Here is a 19,106-nt window from a genome sequence, read left to right as displayed (position 1 = left end):
TGATACAGATGCCTCATGAATATGACTTTAAAATTGAGATTATCATCAAAAATATTGTACTTGTGTATTAGAATATAATATAAAAAGGTATGTTTTTCTATTTCTTAATACTGTATACTTTTCTAAAATTATCTTTAGTTTTGTAATGAAAAATATGATTATTTTTTTTACTTAAAAAAATGGCCTTTCTTATTTGGAAAACTACAGCACATTTATAGAATTTTATTCCCAGAGGGGTATTCATAAATAGGCAATGTTTTAGTTCATTTATGATAAAATATTTTGTGAATGCATTGTCATTGTTAACTATCTATTATTTCATTTAAAAATAAACTAATGTGCTAATAATTAACTTTAATGTCAGAATTAAAGTTAAAGGAAAGGAAATTAGTTATTAAAAGTATGTAATTAATATATTAAAATACTTTCAAAATAGACAAATTTTGCAAAGTGGTTGAGTTTTTATATGATTAAATCTGGAATGAAAGGTCTAATTACCTTATAGAATGTGTTAAAATTGAAGAGAAAATTAATTAAATAAGACTTTTTTTTTAGATACTTATGTAAAAAATGCCATATTTTAAATGTTATTTGAAAATGTCAAAACAAAATACAAGTTGAAGTATTATGTTCAAATTTATTGGCATCATCCCACAATTCAAAGGACAAAAAACAGTGGGTAGAGTAAAAAAATACTTTTCACTAATGGGCTGATTAACCAGAGTCACAACCCATTCCATGAAATAATAACAACCATCTTGTCTTTTCAGTAAGTGTATACATGCCACAAGTTGCTAAAAAACAATAACAAAAGTCAATAGCAAAAGAAATCATTTGTATAACATATCAAAGAACTTAATTATATTTAGAAGCTTTTGAAAAGGAATCAGTTATAATTAAAAGTTTTTTTCCCCTTTTTAATTCACTGAAGAGGACAGCTTCATAATAAGAATATGCCATAAAAATATTAATTCAAAGAAATACAATTTAGCTTTGTTCTTTACAAATTAAAATTCAACTGCATTATTATATGTAATTTTTTTTTATCTGATCCTTTTCAAAAAGTTTCTTTGATAGATTAATTCATGGTTTATTTTCTTTAGATATAAATTTTATTTGAAAATACAGAATATTGCACACAAAAATAAATGTTTAAAGAAATAATGAAAAATGTATAATGTTTTAAAAACTAAATCCAGTTGAATATTTTATGATTAACTAACACTTTGTATTTTATTTTACAGTGCAGAAAAAGTCTATTGCTTCTGCATTTTATTTGCTGCAAAGGTAAAATTAAATATTTACTTTTGATTTTTCTATTACTATTCATAATTTAAAATTTTGTGTTTATTAGTAAATATCACTACATTTGTTTGCTTCAGACATCTAATTTATTTTTCAATTTAAAAAAAAATTTTAAACAGGAAAAAATATGATAGTTTGTTACTATTAAAAGTATTTTTAAAATATTTGTGAAGTGAAATCAAACTTCAAAGCAAAATTAAAATTAATAATCCTTCTGACATGTCAACTTATAGGTTGTCCAGTGAAATTATGTAAACTTATTGCAGATTTTATATTTAATTTAAACTACGGTGATCACTGACTATATTTAACAAAAAAAAAAATAATTTTAATATTAGATATTTGAGTTAATATTTTGTTTAAAATATTAATTTAAAATCAGTTATGTGATAATGAATAAATTAAATAACTAATTTTATTGGATTAGATAAATCTTTAGTACCAGTATTTTCACTTCAGGATGAAAATATTCGTATATTTAATTTTTTTTAAAAAGTGACACATTTACACTTTTAAATTTTTAAATCTGCATTCTATATGTACAATAATTTACAATGAACAGAAGCACAAATCAAATTATCAAAGTGAAAAGCTATATTTTGTTATACGACCAAAATAAAACTTTCATGAGAAATCATAATTTGAAATTATTCACACATGTTACAGCCTCACATTTACATTTAAGGCATTTGGCAGGAAAATACAACATAAAGAGTTCCTAGAGATCTAAGATCAATAAAGTATCCAAAAAGAGCACTTTAACTTTATAGATTACTTCACTATTTCAACAGTAAACAATATACACACACATATTTAATTCACCTCTTTCTTTACAAATGCCTTCTCTTTGTTTAAGAGATGGATAAATTTTTCCATCTTCTGTTAAATTAAGTTAGAAGTAGGGTAGTAGTTATTGAACAACAATTTATATTTGATGAAGTTCACAATTATAAAGAAATAAACCATTTATATAGTGTTTTGTTTGAAAGTAGTAGTTGCATGTTATTGCATAACTTGTTCACAAAATGCAGGAAACATCTGGTGTTAGTTTAAGTAAGACATAGAAGACAATGAGTTTCACATATATTTATTCAAACAGTACATGCAGGTCTTATATGTCTATAAAATGTGAAATCAAATGCATAAAAGAAATGTGTTGTAATATTTGAAAAAAAAAAATCCCCTTCTTCAGCATTAAATATAGCTGTTTAATCTTTAAAATAGCAAAAATCTATAAATACTTTTTTTTTTCTCTCATTAGTCAATTTATATTCATTCTTTGTTTATTTCGATAAAATAATATTAATTCATAAAATAAATTTTCCAGTTTATAAGTATTTATACATTTCAGTACTCTTCTCATAAAAGTTGCCCATTCTTCTTACAAAGCTGATACTTTATTTTGTATATTTGTAATAAAACTGATATTTTTATTGCTTAATTTAGCTGCAAATTATCATACTCAACTAAAGAAAGTAATAAATAATACTGACATGAAATGTTATTAAATAGTACATAATTTTTATTACACTTTTTCTACAAATCATGCATAAACTTAAATGATGTACTTATCCATGTTTAATCAGTTGTGTATTCTTTGATGGCCAACTAAATAGTGCCTTACATGAGGAAAACGTTGCAAAAGTTAAGGAATCGTATTTTGAATGTCAAAATTATTCGAAAATGTTGATAAAAATTTTTTTAAATGATGGAACAGACTAGAGAGGAATCATCTCATAAATTAAGAAAAGAAAGGGATTCTACTTGTGTAAAAAATGTAAACTATCTTTAGACTAGAAAGTAGATAAGAAATTTTAATTCCCCAATATATTTTCATAAACTAGATGCAAACATTGATTTAATAAAGTTTTGCTAAACAGAATAAAAAAAAAAGCATCTTGGATTCTCTTAAAGATTTCAAATAATATGGAAAAAATATAAAAGAAAATAATTATGATACTACAATATAAATATGATTATATGAAGCTATTTGTCTTCAAAATATTTCAGCTTAGAAAGATAGATATATATATCTTTCTAAAACATTATATGTAATGTTATTGAATATTTTTTAATGTTAATAATTTGAAAAAAAATTTACTTATTTGTGTAATAATAAATGTATGCATGTGATAATAAATAGCATATTTATCTACTAAAGAATAACATGTGAATGCAATAACACAACCTCTTCATTCATTAAGTATCATTTAACATACTAAAAACCTATTGGCCCCAACAGTTAAAAAGTAACAATTCCATACTTTCTGTTTAATTGTAGAAGGAAAATGGCACACCTTTAAGATACACCAGAAAAATGCAAATATATTCCCAATAATGACAAGCAAACTGTGTATCATCTTATTAATGAAATTTTAGATTCCCCTTTACAGCTCGCAGGGGAGGAAAAGCAAGTAATATATTATTTCCAAAATTAAGTACATACGTATACATCTCATAAATTTCTTCTTGTGATGTCTTCTAAGATCCATTGTCCCCTGTCTTTGGAGACAGATCCATTTCTGCCAGAAACTGTTGTTTGAAGATTGCCAATTTTGAACATCTGATTATATCAAATGAATAAAAATTCCTACTCCCAAACACTGTACTAGTACAGAGGAGCCGAAATGTGCATATTATTGGCAAAGGTGGCACGGAGTTTTAAATAGAAAGTGTTTGATGAGTTCATAAGTAGGTCGGTCACTCAGAACAGTTTCTGGATAGTGTTCAAATTCTGTTCATGCAAAGTATACAAGTGCCTCAGAAAAGAGAACTCACGATGAAGAAGTTCAAACTTAGAAAACACAGTCTGAGGAGCAAAAAACTAGAGATATAATTTATATATATATTTATTTATGTTTATATGTACACACACACTTCATAGATCAACGTAAGTTTAGATTCACAATTAGTATACAAAATGGCTTGATCACAAAATGCAGGAGATGACTCAATGTTTTCTCCATAAAAATTTTCGCATAGGAAAATTGAAAAAGTATTCACACTACTGCAGTCCAAACGTATGATTGTACAGAAATGTACCACAGTGTGCACTTCATATAATGAAATGCAATGGAATGGAGAAGCACTTTTAATTTAAGATTCAATGTCTTCAGCACAATGATGCTTCACCACCACCTATCGTATATGCTACAGTCTCTAGTTTGCCTGCTAAATGCTGCGACTGACACCCAGGGTCTGTGTCCAAAGCTTCCAAAATCTGAAAAATAAAAGAGTATAATTACCACTTTGCCATGAAAATGTTGTGATAAAGATGTTTGTAAAACATTTCTAATTACTTAAAAAACATTATTTTATGATTTTCAAATTGTAAGAGATAAATAAATATAGATTCTCAACCTTGGATGGGCACAATAGTTCCAAAAATTGCACTTCTTTTGTATTTTATTTTGAAATGTACCAAATAACTATGGTTCATCTAATAGTTTTTCTCTTGCAATTAATTAATACCTCATTTGCTAATTAAATATTTGCAAATTGGTAAAATTATTTTTAATACATAAATTAGAATGCATAACTTCTGTATAATAGAAAAAAGCTCATATGTTGAAAAAGTTTAAGATGCTCAGTTGAATGCCTATTTTGAAAATTCCTGATAATATTCACCATCATAATCAAAAGTATAAATTAAACAGTTTTATTATTTCAATACATATAATATTTTCCTAAATTCTAAAAGTTATATCTTGCATATTCACAAAACAAATTTGAAGGAAATGTACACTAAAGTTTCTGGAATTTTTACTCTTCACTAGACGAAACTTGGGAATAGAGAGAATGCAATGCATAATTCTTAAATCTCAAAAAAAACTGCATACATTGAAAAAAAATATTAAAATAAAATTTTTAAAAAACATACTTGATTTCCATATCTTGAGACGTATATATACAATTCTTTTAAGGCATTTACGCTATCCACTTCTCCAGCATGAGCCTGAAATGATAACTTTCAAATGAGATCTCAAAATATTAAGCAAGTAAAAATAATTACATGCTATTAATATTATAATATAATAAAAGCTAATAATTATTTGCTCCTTCACCAACTTATTAAAAGGCAGTAATACCCACTTTGATATAACGTAAAGTTTAAATTGTAAGGAATATTAGATATATCAACAAAACCATACTAACAGTTATTGCTGCACTGTATTTATGCACTATTTATTAAAACTACCAATATAAAATAAAACCTTGATTCCATTTAAATATAATAAAATAAATAAGGCATTTTTTTGTGTCCCTTATAAATTTAAAATAATATGTAAAGCTTAAAATGTTACAAATAAAATTTATTTAATTAATATATATGCTTCATTTTATACTCTACAACATACTAAAACTCTTTTTATCCATTTGTGCTGGGAATTAGTAATTAATATATTCCCCAAGATATATATGGAATATTAAAAAAAAATGTATAAATTGAGTTACAAAAGTATTAGACATGGATATGTTATACTAACTAACATGAAATAAATTTGCACTTGACAAAATAAATATACTACAAATTAAATGATATCCAAGATATTAAGCTTTGGACACCTTATAATGTTAATTAGTTTAGTCATTACTATTTTTTAAAAATATGGAATCTATTCCCCTTTTTTTTTTTTAACTTTCCTAGCATTCATGATTTATAACTCACATTATCTCAAACTTTTTTCCTTACCATTGATAACATCTGCAGTGACACGCACATCTCCTGCTCAGTAACGGCAGGTAAGTTGGCAACATCTTGGTAAAACCTGTTCACCATTTTTCTGTAGGTAGGAATGTCTCTTGCAAAAAGAAGTTTGTTGGAGGGAGAATCCTATATTAAATATATAAAATATAGTATTTTTATATAGATCTAACAGAATATAGGCAAAAGACTCTGAAATAGAATGATTTAACTTTTTTACAAAACAAAAAGATTTCTAATAGATGATAGCTATACTAACCTTTCCCAGTCTATGTTCAGAAGTAGAACAAGAGTCCATAAAAGTTTGAGCAATTACAGACAAACAAGAGTCCACTATAGGGGTCTTTTCAATGTCAAACACAAAATCTGGATTCTTTACTAAATTTACCCAAAACCTAAGAGGCAAACTGAAAGGAAATAAAATATTTATGAGTAAGTAATCTTATAAATTGCAAAGCACAATAAACATTTCAAAAATTTGGTTAAATCCACAGAAATGCATTAATTCAAATTTCTTTACATACCTGTTACTTTTCCATGCATGTACTACTTCTGGGTCAGAAATTCCATATCTAGCAGCAGCTTCGTCAAAGAGATCAAATAACCACTTAACTGCAGGAGGCAAGGACTCTTTAGCAGATAAAATCGTGGTCAGAAAATCATCCACAAATTTTTGAATTGTTCCCTTTAAAAAATAAACAAAGTGTAATTAGATTTTACTAAAGAACATTAATTTTAGAGACATAATTAAAAATTGGCATTTTTTTTAAACTAAAGAATAAAGAAGTAAAATTGAGAACACTATTTGATTTTCACTTTTTCGTCTAAAATGATTCTATTCAATTATTATCTTTTTTTCTTTCATAAGTAATTTCATATGTAAAGAACTAAAATATAAAGAATTTATTTAAATATTTCTTTTTTTATTTTTATCAGAAGCAAGTATTTTGAAGACCTTCATGATACTGTTTTGACAAAATAAATGTTGACATATAAATAAAAAAATAATTCTAGCTATAATGATAAGTTCTTTAAGAGTTCTGAGAAATAAAATTATAAATGTATTTACATATTTTTTAGTTGTCATAATGTATAGAACATATTTATTTAACAAACTGGAAACTACCAATTTTTAAAACAATAGCTTACTTTTGTTGAAAGTAGCCGAGTTAAGAATATCTCAGGTATTGCCTTATGACTGTGATCTTTCTGAAAGTCATGATGGTCATCCATATTCTTGACTAGATGCCAATAGCGAAGCCTTGGTCCATCTTCTATGCAGTTCCCTAAATGAGGTGAACCAGAGATGAGAGGTCCATTAAATGTAGAACCTAGAATAATATAAATGATGATTTCTATTATGGGAACGCAGCTTAAATGTAACAATCTTATAACTTTAAACAAGTAATTCTTGTATGTATATAAATATAAATTTATTTTGTGTATTGGGAAATGGCTGTAATGATTTGGATCAAGTATTATATTTAGATAAGGTTTTGCTTTTTAAGTTTATCTATATAGGTGTCTTTCCTGGGGGGGGGGATGCAATTTTACACACACACATACAAAAAATAATTTTTTTATAGCTAACTATTAGAGCCTTTTTTTTTATTTGCTCTCATGCTGATATAACGCCATCTCGGACCCAATTTCACCATGGTAAAACTGAATGTAAGTTAAAAAATATTTAAATAACCAGTTCATATGTAGGAAAGATTAAAAAAGATTCATATGTAATCAGTATGTGATTCTTATCTAAATATTTTCTCTAAAAAAACACTATTTTACAAAAAATTGTGGAGCGAAGTTTGGTTTTCCAGATATTGAATATAAAAACAATTATTAAATTATTTAATTTTAACGCAAAAATCTTTATTTAATATTTCCAAGTTCTAATGAAAGAAGACTCAATCATACATTCAGTATTTTGTTTTGAATAATCTGTTGCACTCAGTCATATGATACAATTTATACTTCTTTATGAGAATTTCTTTGATTAAAGAAATGTAAAGGGATATTCAGGAATTTTTTTGCATATTTATAGAGGGACTTTTTCATAATCACAGGCATAGGAAGAAAACTGATACTCTCTATTAAAGTTCTATTGCATTATAGAAATGATAAAATTTCATTGTAGTCAATAATCAAGATTCAGTAAGAAGCATTGACTTACGAAGGCAGTTCATCATGTCTTTTCTTCTTGCTACTAAGCACATGACTGCAGATTCTCGAATTCCATAATGAGCTAATGTGTTGATTCTCTTCCAGCCATTGACTACTTTTGTGGTGAGATCCTCATCAGCTAAAATAAGGTGGCCTCCACGACCATGCCTCCATTCTAAAAAAAGAAAAAAAGGAATTTAATCTTATGATTCTAAACAGCAAATGAAGGTATTTCAGTACTTTGAAAAGCATGCTTACCAAGATCTACATCATATATGGATGGTCTTTGAGAAAATGGAGTGTTTTTGTAAAGGTAATCCAGAATTTTTGCTTTAACTTGGCTTATGGTATCACAGTCATTTACCTTACACTGTATCTTTTCATCTTGATCTTCATGTATTACTTGTATGGTCTGAAATATAATGTAATGATTATTCTAAAATACTGCAAATATTTATAGACAATCAAGAACGTTTTTTTTTTTGTTATTATATATAATTCTTAGCAATTTGTATATTAATACAATCAATGATTTTATTGTTCTAAAATGTAAGTAATATGATTATGTAGTACTGATTTATTCTTACCACTGAAGAATATTCTATTTGCTCCCTAAGTAATCTTTCTTCAGACAAAGAATATCTTGCATCATGTGTGATAGCATCTACAGGTCCTTTTTCTACTTGATGTTTAATTGCACTGAATAAAAGAAATAGGGATCCTCCAGCTTGATCCTTCAAAGAGAGGGACAGAAAATTAATAAAATCAAATATAACTTACTTAATTTATTCATATCCACAAAGAAAAATGATGATTAATTGTAATAACTTACAAAAAAAAAAGAATAAAACTTATACAATTCTTATTTAAAAATAGAATAAAGTTTATTATATATACCTTTATATAATTATACATGCATAGTGCCATCCAGTTTGTCAGCATTTTTTCAACTACTGATTCAGTTCTGAGCAAAATAAATGAATATATATAAGTAATAGTGAAAAAAGAATTAAATAAATACATTTTTAAAGGCATATTAATAATTTAAACACTAAGAATTCACTGACCTGCGAAGCATGAGTTGTGGATGCTTGGTACCCACATATTTGTCGATTAAACGCAGTAGTAGTTCTTTCAAAATGCTAAAAATGCACAAAACACAAAATAATTAGGAAAGATATTTTTAATAAGTAATTTTTTTAAACATCGTCATCATTAGATAGCATCAAATTTTTGGTAATATTGATTATTTCTATAGAACATGCAACAGCGATGAAAATTTATTAATTATATTTTATTATGAAGAGTTTTAAAGAGTGGCTCGACAAAATAAAACACAGCTGCACAAATTAACATATGTAATAAGATATAAACATTACCAATTACTAATAGCAAAAATAAATTATTAGATGAAAATTCTTTAATAAATTAACTAATATTTATAAAAGTTCAAAACCTTGTTAGAATGCAACTGAAATTACTTTAGAGATAATAAGAATACGTTTCAATCAAATTCTTACCTTGTGGCATATTCCATTTTTTCCAAGAATATTATCATCAATAAAGATGCAACGTTTACTCTAAAAAGAATTATAAAAACATTTTAGAACTGCATTTATTGCATTGATATTTTAAATAAGCCATTAAAAATTACATTTTATATTAATTATTTTATAGTTTTAAAATTGAACAAATACTTAAATACTTCCTTTTAAATACTCTGATATTTAAAATTTCTATGTCTTAACAATATGAACAATCTAGAACATTAATTTTTCAGAAGCTTTATTTTAGTACAACAGAAATCCAGGCTAATTTTGTTTTGAAGCTTTAATAAAGTTAAATATGCACAATGGATAGTTTTTAAGCTAAGGAAGTACTTACTTATCTCTAATGCTGAATGACTTTTGTTCTTCTAAAGTCTCGATGAATACAAGCAAAAAATTTCTGTTACACAGAAGTTGTTCAAATTGAGCCATCGCAATTTCATACATATTCTGTGGTCCATTTATTTGCTATGAATTTTTTAAAAAAGCACCAATTAATAATAGTTTTTTTTTAGATTTTATAAATTCAATCTAATATATAAAAAAAACATACTGCACAAGATAATAATAGTATATAGTTAGATAGGTCATAATTTGGTTAAATATTTCATTCAATACTAATCTACATACATATTTTTAGAATGCATGCAATAATTGTGTAAGCACTAAAAGTTTACATAATAGTAATAGTTGATATTGATTTAAAAAATTCCCTTGTTCAATATTAAATTTTTAACTTTTATTTAAAAAAATGTAATTATAATCTGAATAATTACTTTGCATTCTTCGATGACTGGATTATCTGTGACACCAGGGAAAAAGACTTTCATTACGAAAGTTCGATGATCTAGTGTTGGTACTCCTGTTGCTTGTATATCATTATTTAAATCTGACATATCTGTCTGAAGTTCAGCAAAGGCTATAAAATATAAAGATGCAATCAATGTTTATACAATTATGAAACGAGCTGTTGTATTAAACAACATATAAAGGATTATTGGAATAAGAATTTTAGTAAAGTGTTTACAAAAATCATGATTAATAAATTAAAGATTTAAAGATATATAAATTTTAAGTCATATGAATATAGAATTTTGTTTACTATTTAGAGTTTAAGTATAATCGCAAATTATCTTTTACCTTGTTTGCACTCTGAGCGTACACTGTTTTCTAAAGTATCCATTTGCAGTTGTATCCTTTTGTATTCTCGTTCTGCTTGAGAACTTTTATGCCTCAGAGCAGCCAAAATTATCAGACTCAATACGATTAGAATAGCTGCTGCAGCAGCAATGCCTCCAATAGCTTCAGGTGGAAACTCATAAGTTTTAGCCACTTCATAGCGCAAATAGCCAATCTGGTAGCGGAGGTTTGTTCCAGCACGTACCTACATCAAAATATATTTTCATGTAATAACATATAGAATATGATAAGGATGACAAGTGTTTAAATTATCTTTAAGTAATATATCCATATATGGTCTATAGATTACGATGCATACGTTTTAGGGGAATAAAAATTCAGTTAATAATGACATTATTTCCAATTCTGTTGTTCAATTCTAATTTTGAATTTATAGGTTTTCTGTAATATGACTTTAAATATTGAGCATAATTTTTGATAAAGTAAAAAGAATGTTAAAAAAAATTACTAATTTAACAAATTTATTCACAGAATGAATTTTTCCTAGTATTTTATATAATCCACAGAAAAGATTCATTTTAAGAGAAAAATATTTAAAATATTTCTATTGTAGAAATATGCAATATTTCTATTGCAGCTTTTCTCTGATAGAATTAAATTTTCTGAATATAATTTATAAATAAAATATAAAAAAATGGAGTATAAATTTATTAAAATCAAAAAATTTAGCAAAGTATTAAATTAAAGACAGAATTGATATTAAATTTTTAATTTAATGTCAACATCACAATATCAGAAAGAAAAATATTACAGAATTATCTTGATAGAATAATCAATTTTAACATGATAGTTCTCATAATGAATTTATAAATATACGCTTAATAGCTGATATATTGCAACAGTTCATAGACTATGTGTGTTTCACTTATAATTAGTTAACAAGAATAATATTGCAACAAATAGCTTACAAATTTTAAAGCAGTTGATTAATTCATATTCGCATAAAATAATATTTCTAATACTTACAACTACCAATGGTAGACTGTTCTCAGTTTTTCGGCCCATTTCATCAGTGCCTGGAGGTTGAACTTCAGGAGGCAAACATACTAACTGTGTCATGCTGAGAGATGTTAAATTGCAGGGACGAGTTCCAATGGTAACATTAATTTCTCCTTCAGTACTGGCAAGTCTCATGTTTTCACCCTTTAATAAGAACCATGTAATTTTAATAAACAATTTTAAAATAATAAGAGAATAATGAATAATAATTTTTCCAATTAATAAAAATTAAATTCTTTGCCAAGTATTTAGCAAAATAGCTTTAAACCAAATTCAGCTCTCAAAATCTTTCCTGTTATGAACATTCATGAAAGATTTCTTCACAAAATGTTTCATGTTTTTTTATGAAAAATGAACTTTTAAAAAAAATTATTGTAACTGGTTTCATAAAGTTAAAATTTTCATTCATGCCATTGACATTTATTGGCAAATTTAAAATTTATCATGTTTTTTTTATGAACACTGAACATTTTTTTAATTATTGTAGCTGGCTTCATAAAGTTAACATTTTCATTCATGCCACTGACATTTGTTGGCAGATTCTGCATAAAAATTTGTGTTTTAATCCTAATTCAAAGGCATGACAAATGTTATTTTTAAAAAAGACAGACATCAATTTTGATAAACTAATTATAATTCTTGATTTTAATTTTTCATTCTGGCTATTTACTTTTTGAAATGAGAAAAAAGGCAGTAAAAGAAGAACATATTGAATTGTAAGACAGTCTTTAAAACCATACCTATATAATTCTGCATGTATAAACAATAACATAATAGATATAATGAATGATAAATGGAAACTCACTTCAATGACTAAAGATTCTCCTTTATATAATTTTACTCCATCTTTACTGAGCACATAAAACTTAGGGTCAGGAACGTAAATTATTTCATTAGGCAATGTGGGAAAGTAGTTCTGCATTTCTCGGACAGGCTGAACATCATCCATGATAAATCCAATCTTCAAACGCATTTCATCATAGCTTCGCCAATGCTGACTGCGCAACTTCAGTGAATCAGGACGCACAGCAGGAGAAGGGCACAACATGGTTGATGCATTGGTAACATGGCATACCTAAGCAAAGCAAATTTAGAATTTACATTATGAAAACTGTGCAAAGTATATTTTTGATTTGGCAAAAAAGTCATGAAGTATGTTTGCTATATTACATTAAACAAAACATTAAAGTTGTGTTGGATTAAAAAGCTAATAGCACAATTTTGTGTTAATACATGTAAAATGAAATTCAGTAAAATTTGGGTATACTTAAATAAGAGAAAAAATTTCATGAAGTTGAAAATGAGAAAAAAATATATATGAAGTTGCTTCTCTAAATCATATGCTTAATGACAGGTGGTTGTTTTGGAGGAAAAAATTCAGACACCAGCCATTATAATTTGGACATTCCAATAGAATACAGTGAATTACCTTCAACAATTGGGCCAAGAAAATATTGGTATGTGAGAGAGTGAATAAACATCATATGTCTAAAATACAATGAATTTTCAATTGGTTAGAGAAAATTCATTACTAGCTTTATGATTCTACTAATAAGGTTTTACAATTTATTAACTTGATACTAGTATTTATTTCAATGGTTGTCCATTTTATAGGTTTGTTCACCTTCTTACAACCAATTATTCCAATATCAAAAAAATTCAACAGTAATATTTTAAAATTCAAAGGAATGAAGTGAATCAAAAATAATATATTTTGGAGGCCTGAAAAAAATCTTGCAAAATCTATGTAAATGATATACTTTTATTAATTTATAGCAGTGTTGTCAAGAACTGTTTTCGGAACGGAATGAAGAAGTGGAAAAGTGTTTGGAAAAACAATAGTAAAATATATGTGTATATATAAATAGAATAATATATCTATAGATGGAAATAAAATATGAATTGTATTTCTTTTGTCTCATTTGAATATTTTAATGGAAACACAATAAATGAAAATACAAATGACAGTTTTTTAAACATACCGTTTCATTAACCACATTATGTTCGTTGAAAACGACCATTCTAGGCTGTTGAACTGATGTCAGATTTGTGCCCATCACCTTTACATAACGACCACCACTAAAAAGAATGTAAAATTGCTCTGTTATTAATTATATTCAATGCCACAACAATATGAAAGATAACATGATTTTCTAAGCTAAAAAATGCATATAAGAAATAACAAATGTAATTTCGAAGAAAAATTGCAATAAGTATGATGGTTAAAATTCTAGAATACGGCCATTCATAGTTTTTAAATTACATAGAAACACATTAACATTACATTATTTTTAAGAAACATAATTTTTCTTAAAATAATGAATACAATTAAAAAAATAATAAAAATCAAATATTTGAATTTAATGAATTTAAGTTTTAATTACCTCATAAAACTCTTTAATGGGTGGATGTAGCGCAATGTAGGATCAGCAGTGTAGGTGAAAGGATTGGGATAAGTAATGTTAGCACCGTCTATTCTTAGAATAAGTTGAGACACCTCATAAGAAGGCACTGGAGATCGAGTTGTTCTACAACTAATTTGACTACTGCTTGCTAAGGACCTGAAATTGTTAAAAAAAAAATTTACTATAAGATATAATTTTAATATCAATTGCTGCTATAAATCATATATTTAAAAAAGGAAATGCTTTTTAAAAGATATTTTATTAAACAACTTTTAATATGTGAAATTTTACTTTAAATAAGGAACAAAAGATTAAATGATAAGCCAAACATACATTATAAAAATATAACAAATATCAGCCTTTATTTATCAGAAATTATGGAAATATTTTACAGTTATTCTGATTCTACTAATTTATTTCCGACTTCAATTATTCTATAAATATTTGGAATGAAGTTTCAAAATCAAATCAAATCAAATTTTTATCATCTAAAAAGATTATACCTCTCAACTCTACAAGGCAAATCATCCAGCATTATTTCAACGTGACTTCCAATATTCAGATTGGATCCCTTAAGATACAATCTAGTTCCTCCAGATTGTGGACCAACATTTGGATATACACCTGTTAATTCCACAGCCTGAAATATTCAGAAAAATAGAAATTAAAAAGACGATTCATTTTAAAAACACTTTTACTTGATAATAATTCATACAGCAAACAAAAATAAATGAAAAGTACCTTATAATGGAATTTTTCTTGAGCTCGTGTGACACCTGCTCTATTTCCAACAACAACTACAGCAGGCATAGGGCCACTCAAGTTTACACCAGTTCGACAAACGATTCTAAATTTTAAAAAAATATATTTATATATATTCTAACAGTACATACATAAAAAAATTATACATATAATAATTTTAATGTGAACTACAAAACACCGACATTTAATGAAACAATTTTTCAAAAATTGAAAATTTTTCTAACTTTAAATAAAATTCAATAGGCTTACCTAACCGAGATACTGTATTCTACTGGAATACATGGAATGCCACCAATAGTAACCTTATCCTGTATCTCTTCTTCACTAGACCCCAAGTTGCTGCCTTCAATTGTTACAAGAGTTCCACCTTCCAAGGGACCACTCAGGGGATGTATCTGAAATACATATGAATAAAAATATTGGATTCCATAAGAATTTTAAAAAATGGTTTTAAAATTATTTTTATGAATAAATTTGAAAACAAAAATGATAGTTTCTAAGTTGCTATCAAACGAACAAAAATTCTTTGTCACTGAAAATCCAAATGCAAAATTATTTCAAAAGTTTGATTTACCAAGTTAGGAATGATGATTTGGGAGGGGGGAAAATAAAAGGGACAATGATAATACTGCAGGCTAAGATTAGCCTACTTTTATTTTTTTTTTAAATATGTTCTTAGTTATAGCAATTATGATAACATGTAAACAAATAAATGTATATAATATTGTTGCAACATTTGTAGGTATAAAATTATTCAAGTAATAAGAAAAATTATGAATGCAACTAAAATAATGAAAAATAAAATTGCAAAATATACTTTAAAATATTTTGAAAATTTTATAAAAATAGAGAACACGCTGTTTAAAGTAATAAAACTGGTATGAATGAATAACTTACTTTAAAGTGTAAAAATAGTTTCTGTGTAATGTGTCCCAAAATTATTGAAAAAAAAAATGTTATGATTTATTCATTTTTAATTAATAATCTATTACAAATTTTAAACAATAAATAATCTCATAAAACAATTACTGAAAAAGTAACTACATGTTAATTTGTTAATGTAAAATTTAATCAACAGTACTATAAAGCATTTTGAATGATTTTTTGTATCCTGCAGGCCTTATGAAGTAATCAAACAATTACGAAATAGTATCACATTAACATTTGACAGTTTGAAGTATTTAATATTGTTGAAAAAATTACCCAGTCAATATGAGGAGGTGGGCAGGATGTGGCTACTGGATCAATACAACTCTCACTGTAGCTGCAAGATGTGCCACACCAAGCACACTGATACTTCCGTTCTCTTGTCATGCAGAGAGAACAATCTGCTCTGCCCCCATGGCTTCCCAATAGGTGACATTTATACAAGGTCACTAAAAAATAATAAATAAAATTAATGATTACCCAATACATGTATAAAAAAACATATTGAATCAAGAAGCTACATGCAAAAAGCTAAATATCATAAAAATTATTTTTATAGAGAAAATGAATATAGTAGAGTTCTCAAGTGATTATATGTTAATGTATAAAATGCATTTGGTAAACTATTTTTTAAAGTTACTTCATAAAATATAATAATGATATATTACTAGAAAGCAAAATTGTATCGAAACTATTATAATTTTTCTTATATTTTCAATTCAGTTATTACAGCTTCTCAAAAATATATCCTAACTTTCCATTAACCTAAATTTTGTTGAACAGAAAATTAATCTTGCAGTGAATTATAACTAATAAACAGAATCAAGCATTTAAACAGTTCAGCATTTCTGATACAGATTAATATATATTATATATATATATATATTACCATTTGTTTTATCAATGAAAGTATCCCCATTCCACAAAACAGTTAAAGATGCTTGCACTTGTCCAATTTCAGCTTCATAAGTATACTATGGAAGAAAAAAAATCATTAAAGAAAAAATCCTTATTTTTATCTCAATTATAAGAAAGAATTACTATTTAACAACAATGAAATTTAGTATAAAAAAAGTACTATCATTATATTATGCATTAGAACATACCATATTTTCTGCACATATTACAGTGTTGTCTCTAACACGAGCAAAAACTCTTTCTTTAGCTCCTTCAATTTCAACAACGCATTGAAATCCTTCCTATAATATAAATGAAAAGAACTTGTAACATGAATATTGGAAGGGTTGAAATTCATTCGTACAAAATTTAAATCCACAATTATGAGATATTTTGATAAAGTATAGAAAGTCAAATTTACATTTCATTCCAAATAAACTGTAGAATGATACACAAATACATACCAAGGGTGTTAATAAATTCTTGACACCTATGGATATTTCTTTGCGTACACCATTAGGTAGTAAAATTTCATCATCTATGTTGAAACTGGGACAATGCTGTCTTCCTTTGATTAATGAATTCTGAGGATTCTGAAAACAAAAATAGAATTAATAAAGTTTGTATTCCAAAACTGATACAAAATGTATCATATAATCTAAAAATTTTGTAATTTTGATTTTTAAAAAAATTTAAAATATAATTTTCTAAAAGTAACAAGGTTCCTTCCCCACCCCCAGTATTATAAAAAAAATATGTGAATTCCACTCATAATATCCAAATCAAAATGTCGCAAATTATTAATGATGATCAAAAGATTTACTTCTTTTCAATGTTTTAACTTTGTCATACATGAACTCTACTGTTTTAAATAGCTAGTGTTATAATTTATAATTGTTCACTCCAAAAACGTATATTTAAATATAAAATACATTTACATATAAAAATAATAAGTATTCAATACATTTTTAAACAGTAATTGTATTGTCCAACAATTGTTGTTCAGTCACTATAATTACACCTTTATTTTAAATATAATTTCACAAGAATACGAAAAATGCACTATTTAAAATCTAAGTTGTAATAAATTTGTTTGTTATAGTAAAAAGTACCAAATTTTGTTAACTTACACTTTCTCCAACAATAACTCTTCGAGAACATGTTGTTGCATTACTTGTACAAGTATTTTCATGTACACACCAACTGCAAGCCCAAGTACTTGTCACACAAGCCTTACACCTGCATTAAAATAACAATGATAAATATGTCAAATAAATATTATATATATTAATTCAAACTAATAATAAACTTATAATGAAATTAAAAAAACTTACGTTTTATGTACTTCACAATCGTAAAATACAAATGGCCGATGAATAAAATCTGTTTCAGTTTCACTGGATCGAACTGCTAAGTTAACAATTACATGATCTAAAAAAAATATATTAAAATATTAAAAAATGGTTCTAAAATAACTTATTAGAATACATCCTTTAGAAGCAAATGAAACAATTACAGTTTAAATTAAATAGTGAAAGAAGCTTCTTACCATCATTTGGTAAAATAGGTGGTCGAGCTGTTACAAGAGGTGTCATACAAGCTAACCCACTATGTGTTACTCTAGCTTGAATAGGTGCACTTTCACCAAAAACACATAAGTAATGAGCACCATAAGGTAACTGTGGCAACTGATGAATCACTAGCTCTACCTGAAAAATTAAAAATGAAACATAAGTTCCATAAATAAATCTGAAATATGATAGAAAAATTTTGATTCCAACATGAATTGGAATTTAATCACTTTGTCAGTTACTACTATTATTATTGACACACAAAATTAAAAGAAGTAATTACATAAATCAATATGTGTGAAATTCAAGCACAGCAGATGGAAAACATTGTGACTTGGCTCATTTTTTTAAAAACAATTACTTGACTGTGGTACTCAGAACACATTTTAATTGAAATTCAAATAAAATAGGATTAGAATATGGAGAAAAAATCAAACTTACTACAGACATGCTGTTATAAGGCAGCTGATCAGGTCTTACAGCCTGAAAATCTATACATTGTTTAGTTTCCAAGGACAGCCATCGTGGGGAACTACGATCACTAAAGGACCAAGTAGCATTCTGGCAGGCAGCTTTGATTGTACACCTATGATGAGAAATTCAATTAAAATTGTAAACTAGCAAC

General features: G+C 26.4%; 1 protein-coding gene across 6 annotated transcripts in view; it reads right to left on the bottom strand.

The window, feature by feature from the left end:
• Nucleotides 1-617: 617 nt before the first annotated feature.
• Nucleotides 618-19,106, bottom strand: part of LOC129965492 (plexin-B-like) — a 734,796-nt gene continuing 716,307 nt past the window's right edge. For 5 of the 6 annotated variants that reach the window (XM_056079424.1, XM_056079429.1, XM_056079426.1 and 2 more), the window contains 30 exons: nt 18,923-19,067; nt 18,460-18,619; nt 18,245-18,341; nt 18,041-18,149; nt 17,375-17,503; nt 17,120-17,212; nt 16,903-16,987; nt 16,290-16,462; nt 15,336-15,481; nt 15,066-15,171; nt 14,828-14,964; nt 14,304-14,480; nt 13,902-13,998; nt 12,725-12,994; nt 11,887-12,063; nt 10,861-11,104; nt 10,497-10,639; nt 10,058-10,188; nt 9,694-9,753; nt 9,241-9,315; nt 9,071-9,137; nt 8,761-8,907; nt 8,432-8,585; nt 8,184-8,348; nt 7,160-7,341; nt 6,535-6,695; nt 6,270-6,417; nt 5,999-6,139; nt 5,186-5,260; nt 618-4,525 (listed from right to left, as the gene is read on the bottom strand). In XM_056079424.1, coding sequence (XP_055935399.1) covers nt 4,418-4,525; nt 5,186-5,260; nt 5,999-6,139; nt 6,270-6,417; nt 6,535-6,695; nt 7,160-7,341; nt 8,184-8,348; nt 8,432-8,585; nt 8,761-8,907; nt 9,071-9,137; nt 9,241-9,315; nt 9,694-9,753; nt 10,058-10,188; nt 10,497-10,639; nt 10,861-11,104; nt 11,887-12,063; nt 12,725-12,994; nt 13,902-13,998; nt 14,304-14,480; nt 14,828-14,964; nt 15,066-15,171; nt 15,336-15,481; nt 16,290-16,462; nt 16,903-16,987; nt 17,120-17,212; nt 17,375-17,503; nt 18,041-18,149; nt 18,245-18,341; nt 18,460-18,619; nt 18,923-19,067 — 4,102 coding nt within the window. In that variant the 3' untranslated portion in view covers nt 618-4,417. The remainder of the gene's footprint in view (nt 4,526-5,185; nt 5,261-5,998; nt 6,140-6,269; nt 6,418-6,534; nt 6,696-7,159; nt 7,342-8,183; nt 8,349-8,431; nt 8,586-8,760; nt 8,908-9,070; nt 9,138-9,240; nt 9,316-9,693; nt 9,754-10,057; nt 10,189-10,496; nt 10,640-10,860; nt 11,105-11,886; nt 12,064-12,724; nt 12,995-13,901; nt 13,999-14,303; nt 14,481-14,827; nt 14,965-15,065; nt 15,172-15,335; nt 15,482-16,289; nt 16,463-16,902; nt 16,988-17,119; nt 17,213-17,374; nt 17,504-18,040; nt 18,150-18,244; nt 18,342-18,459; nt 18,620-18,922; nt 19,068-19,106) is intronic. The other variant, XM_056079430.1, reaches the window with a different exon arrangement.

This window comes from Argiope bruennichi, chromosome 4 (genome assembly GCF_947563725.1).
Source record: "Argiope bruennichi chromosome 4, qqArgBrue1.1, whole genome shotgun sequence".
Classification (NCBI taxonomy): domain Eukaryota; kingdom Metazoa; phylum Arthropoda; class Arachnida; order Araneae; family Araneidae; genus Argiope; species Argiope bruennichi.
Note: the sequence above shows the minus strand (reverse complement) of the source record. Positions and strands in the feature narration are given on the sequence as shown.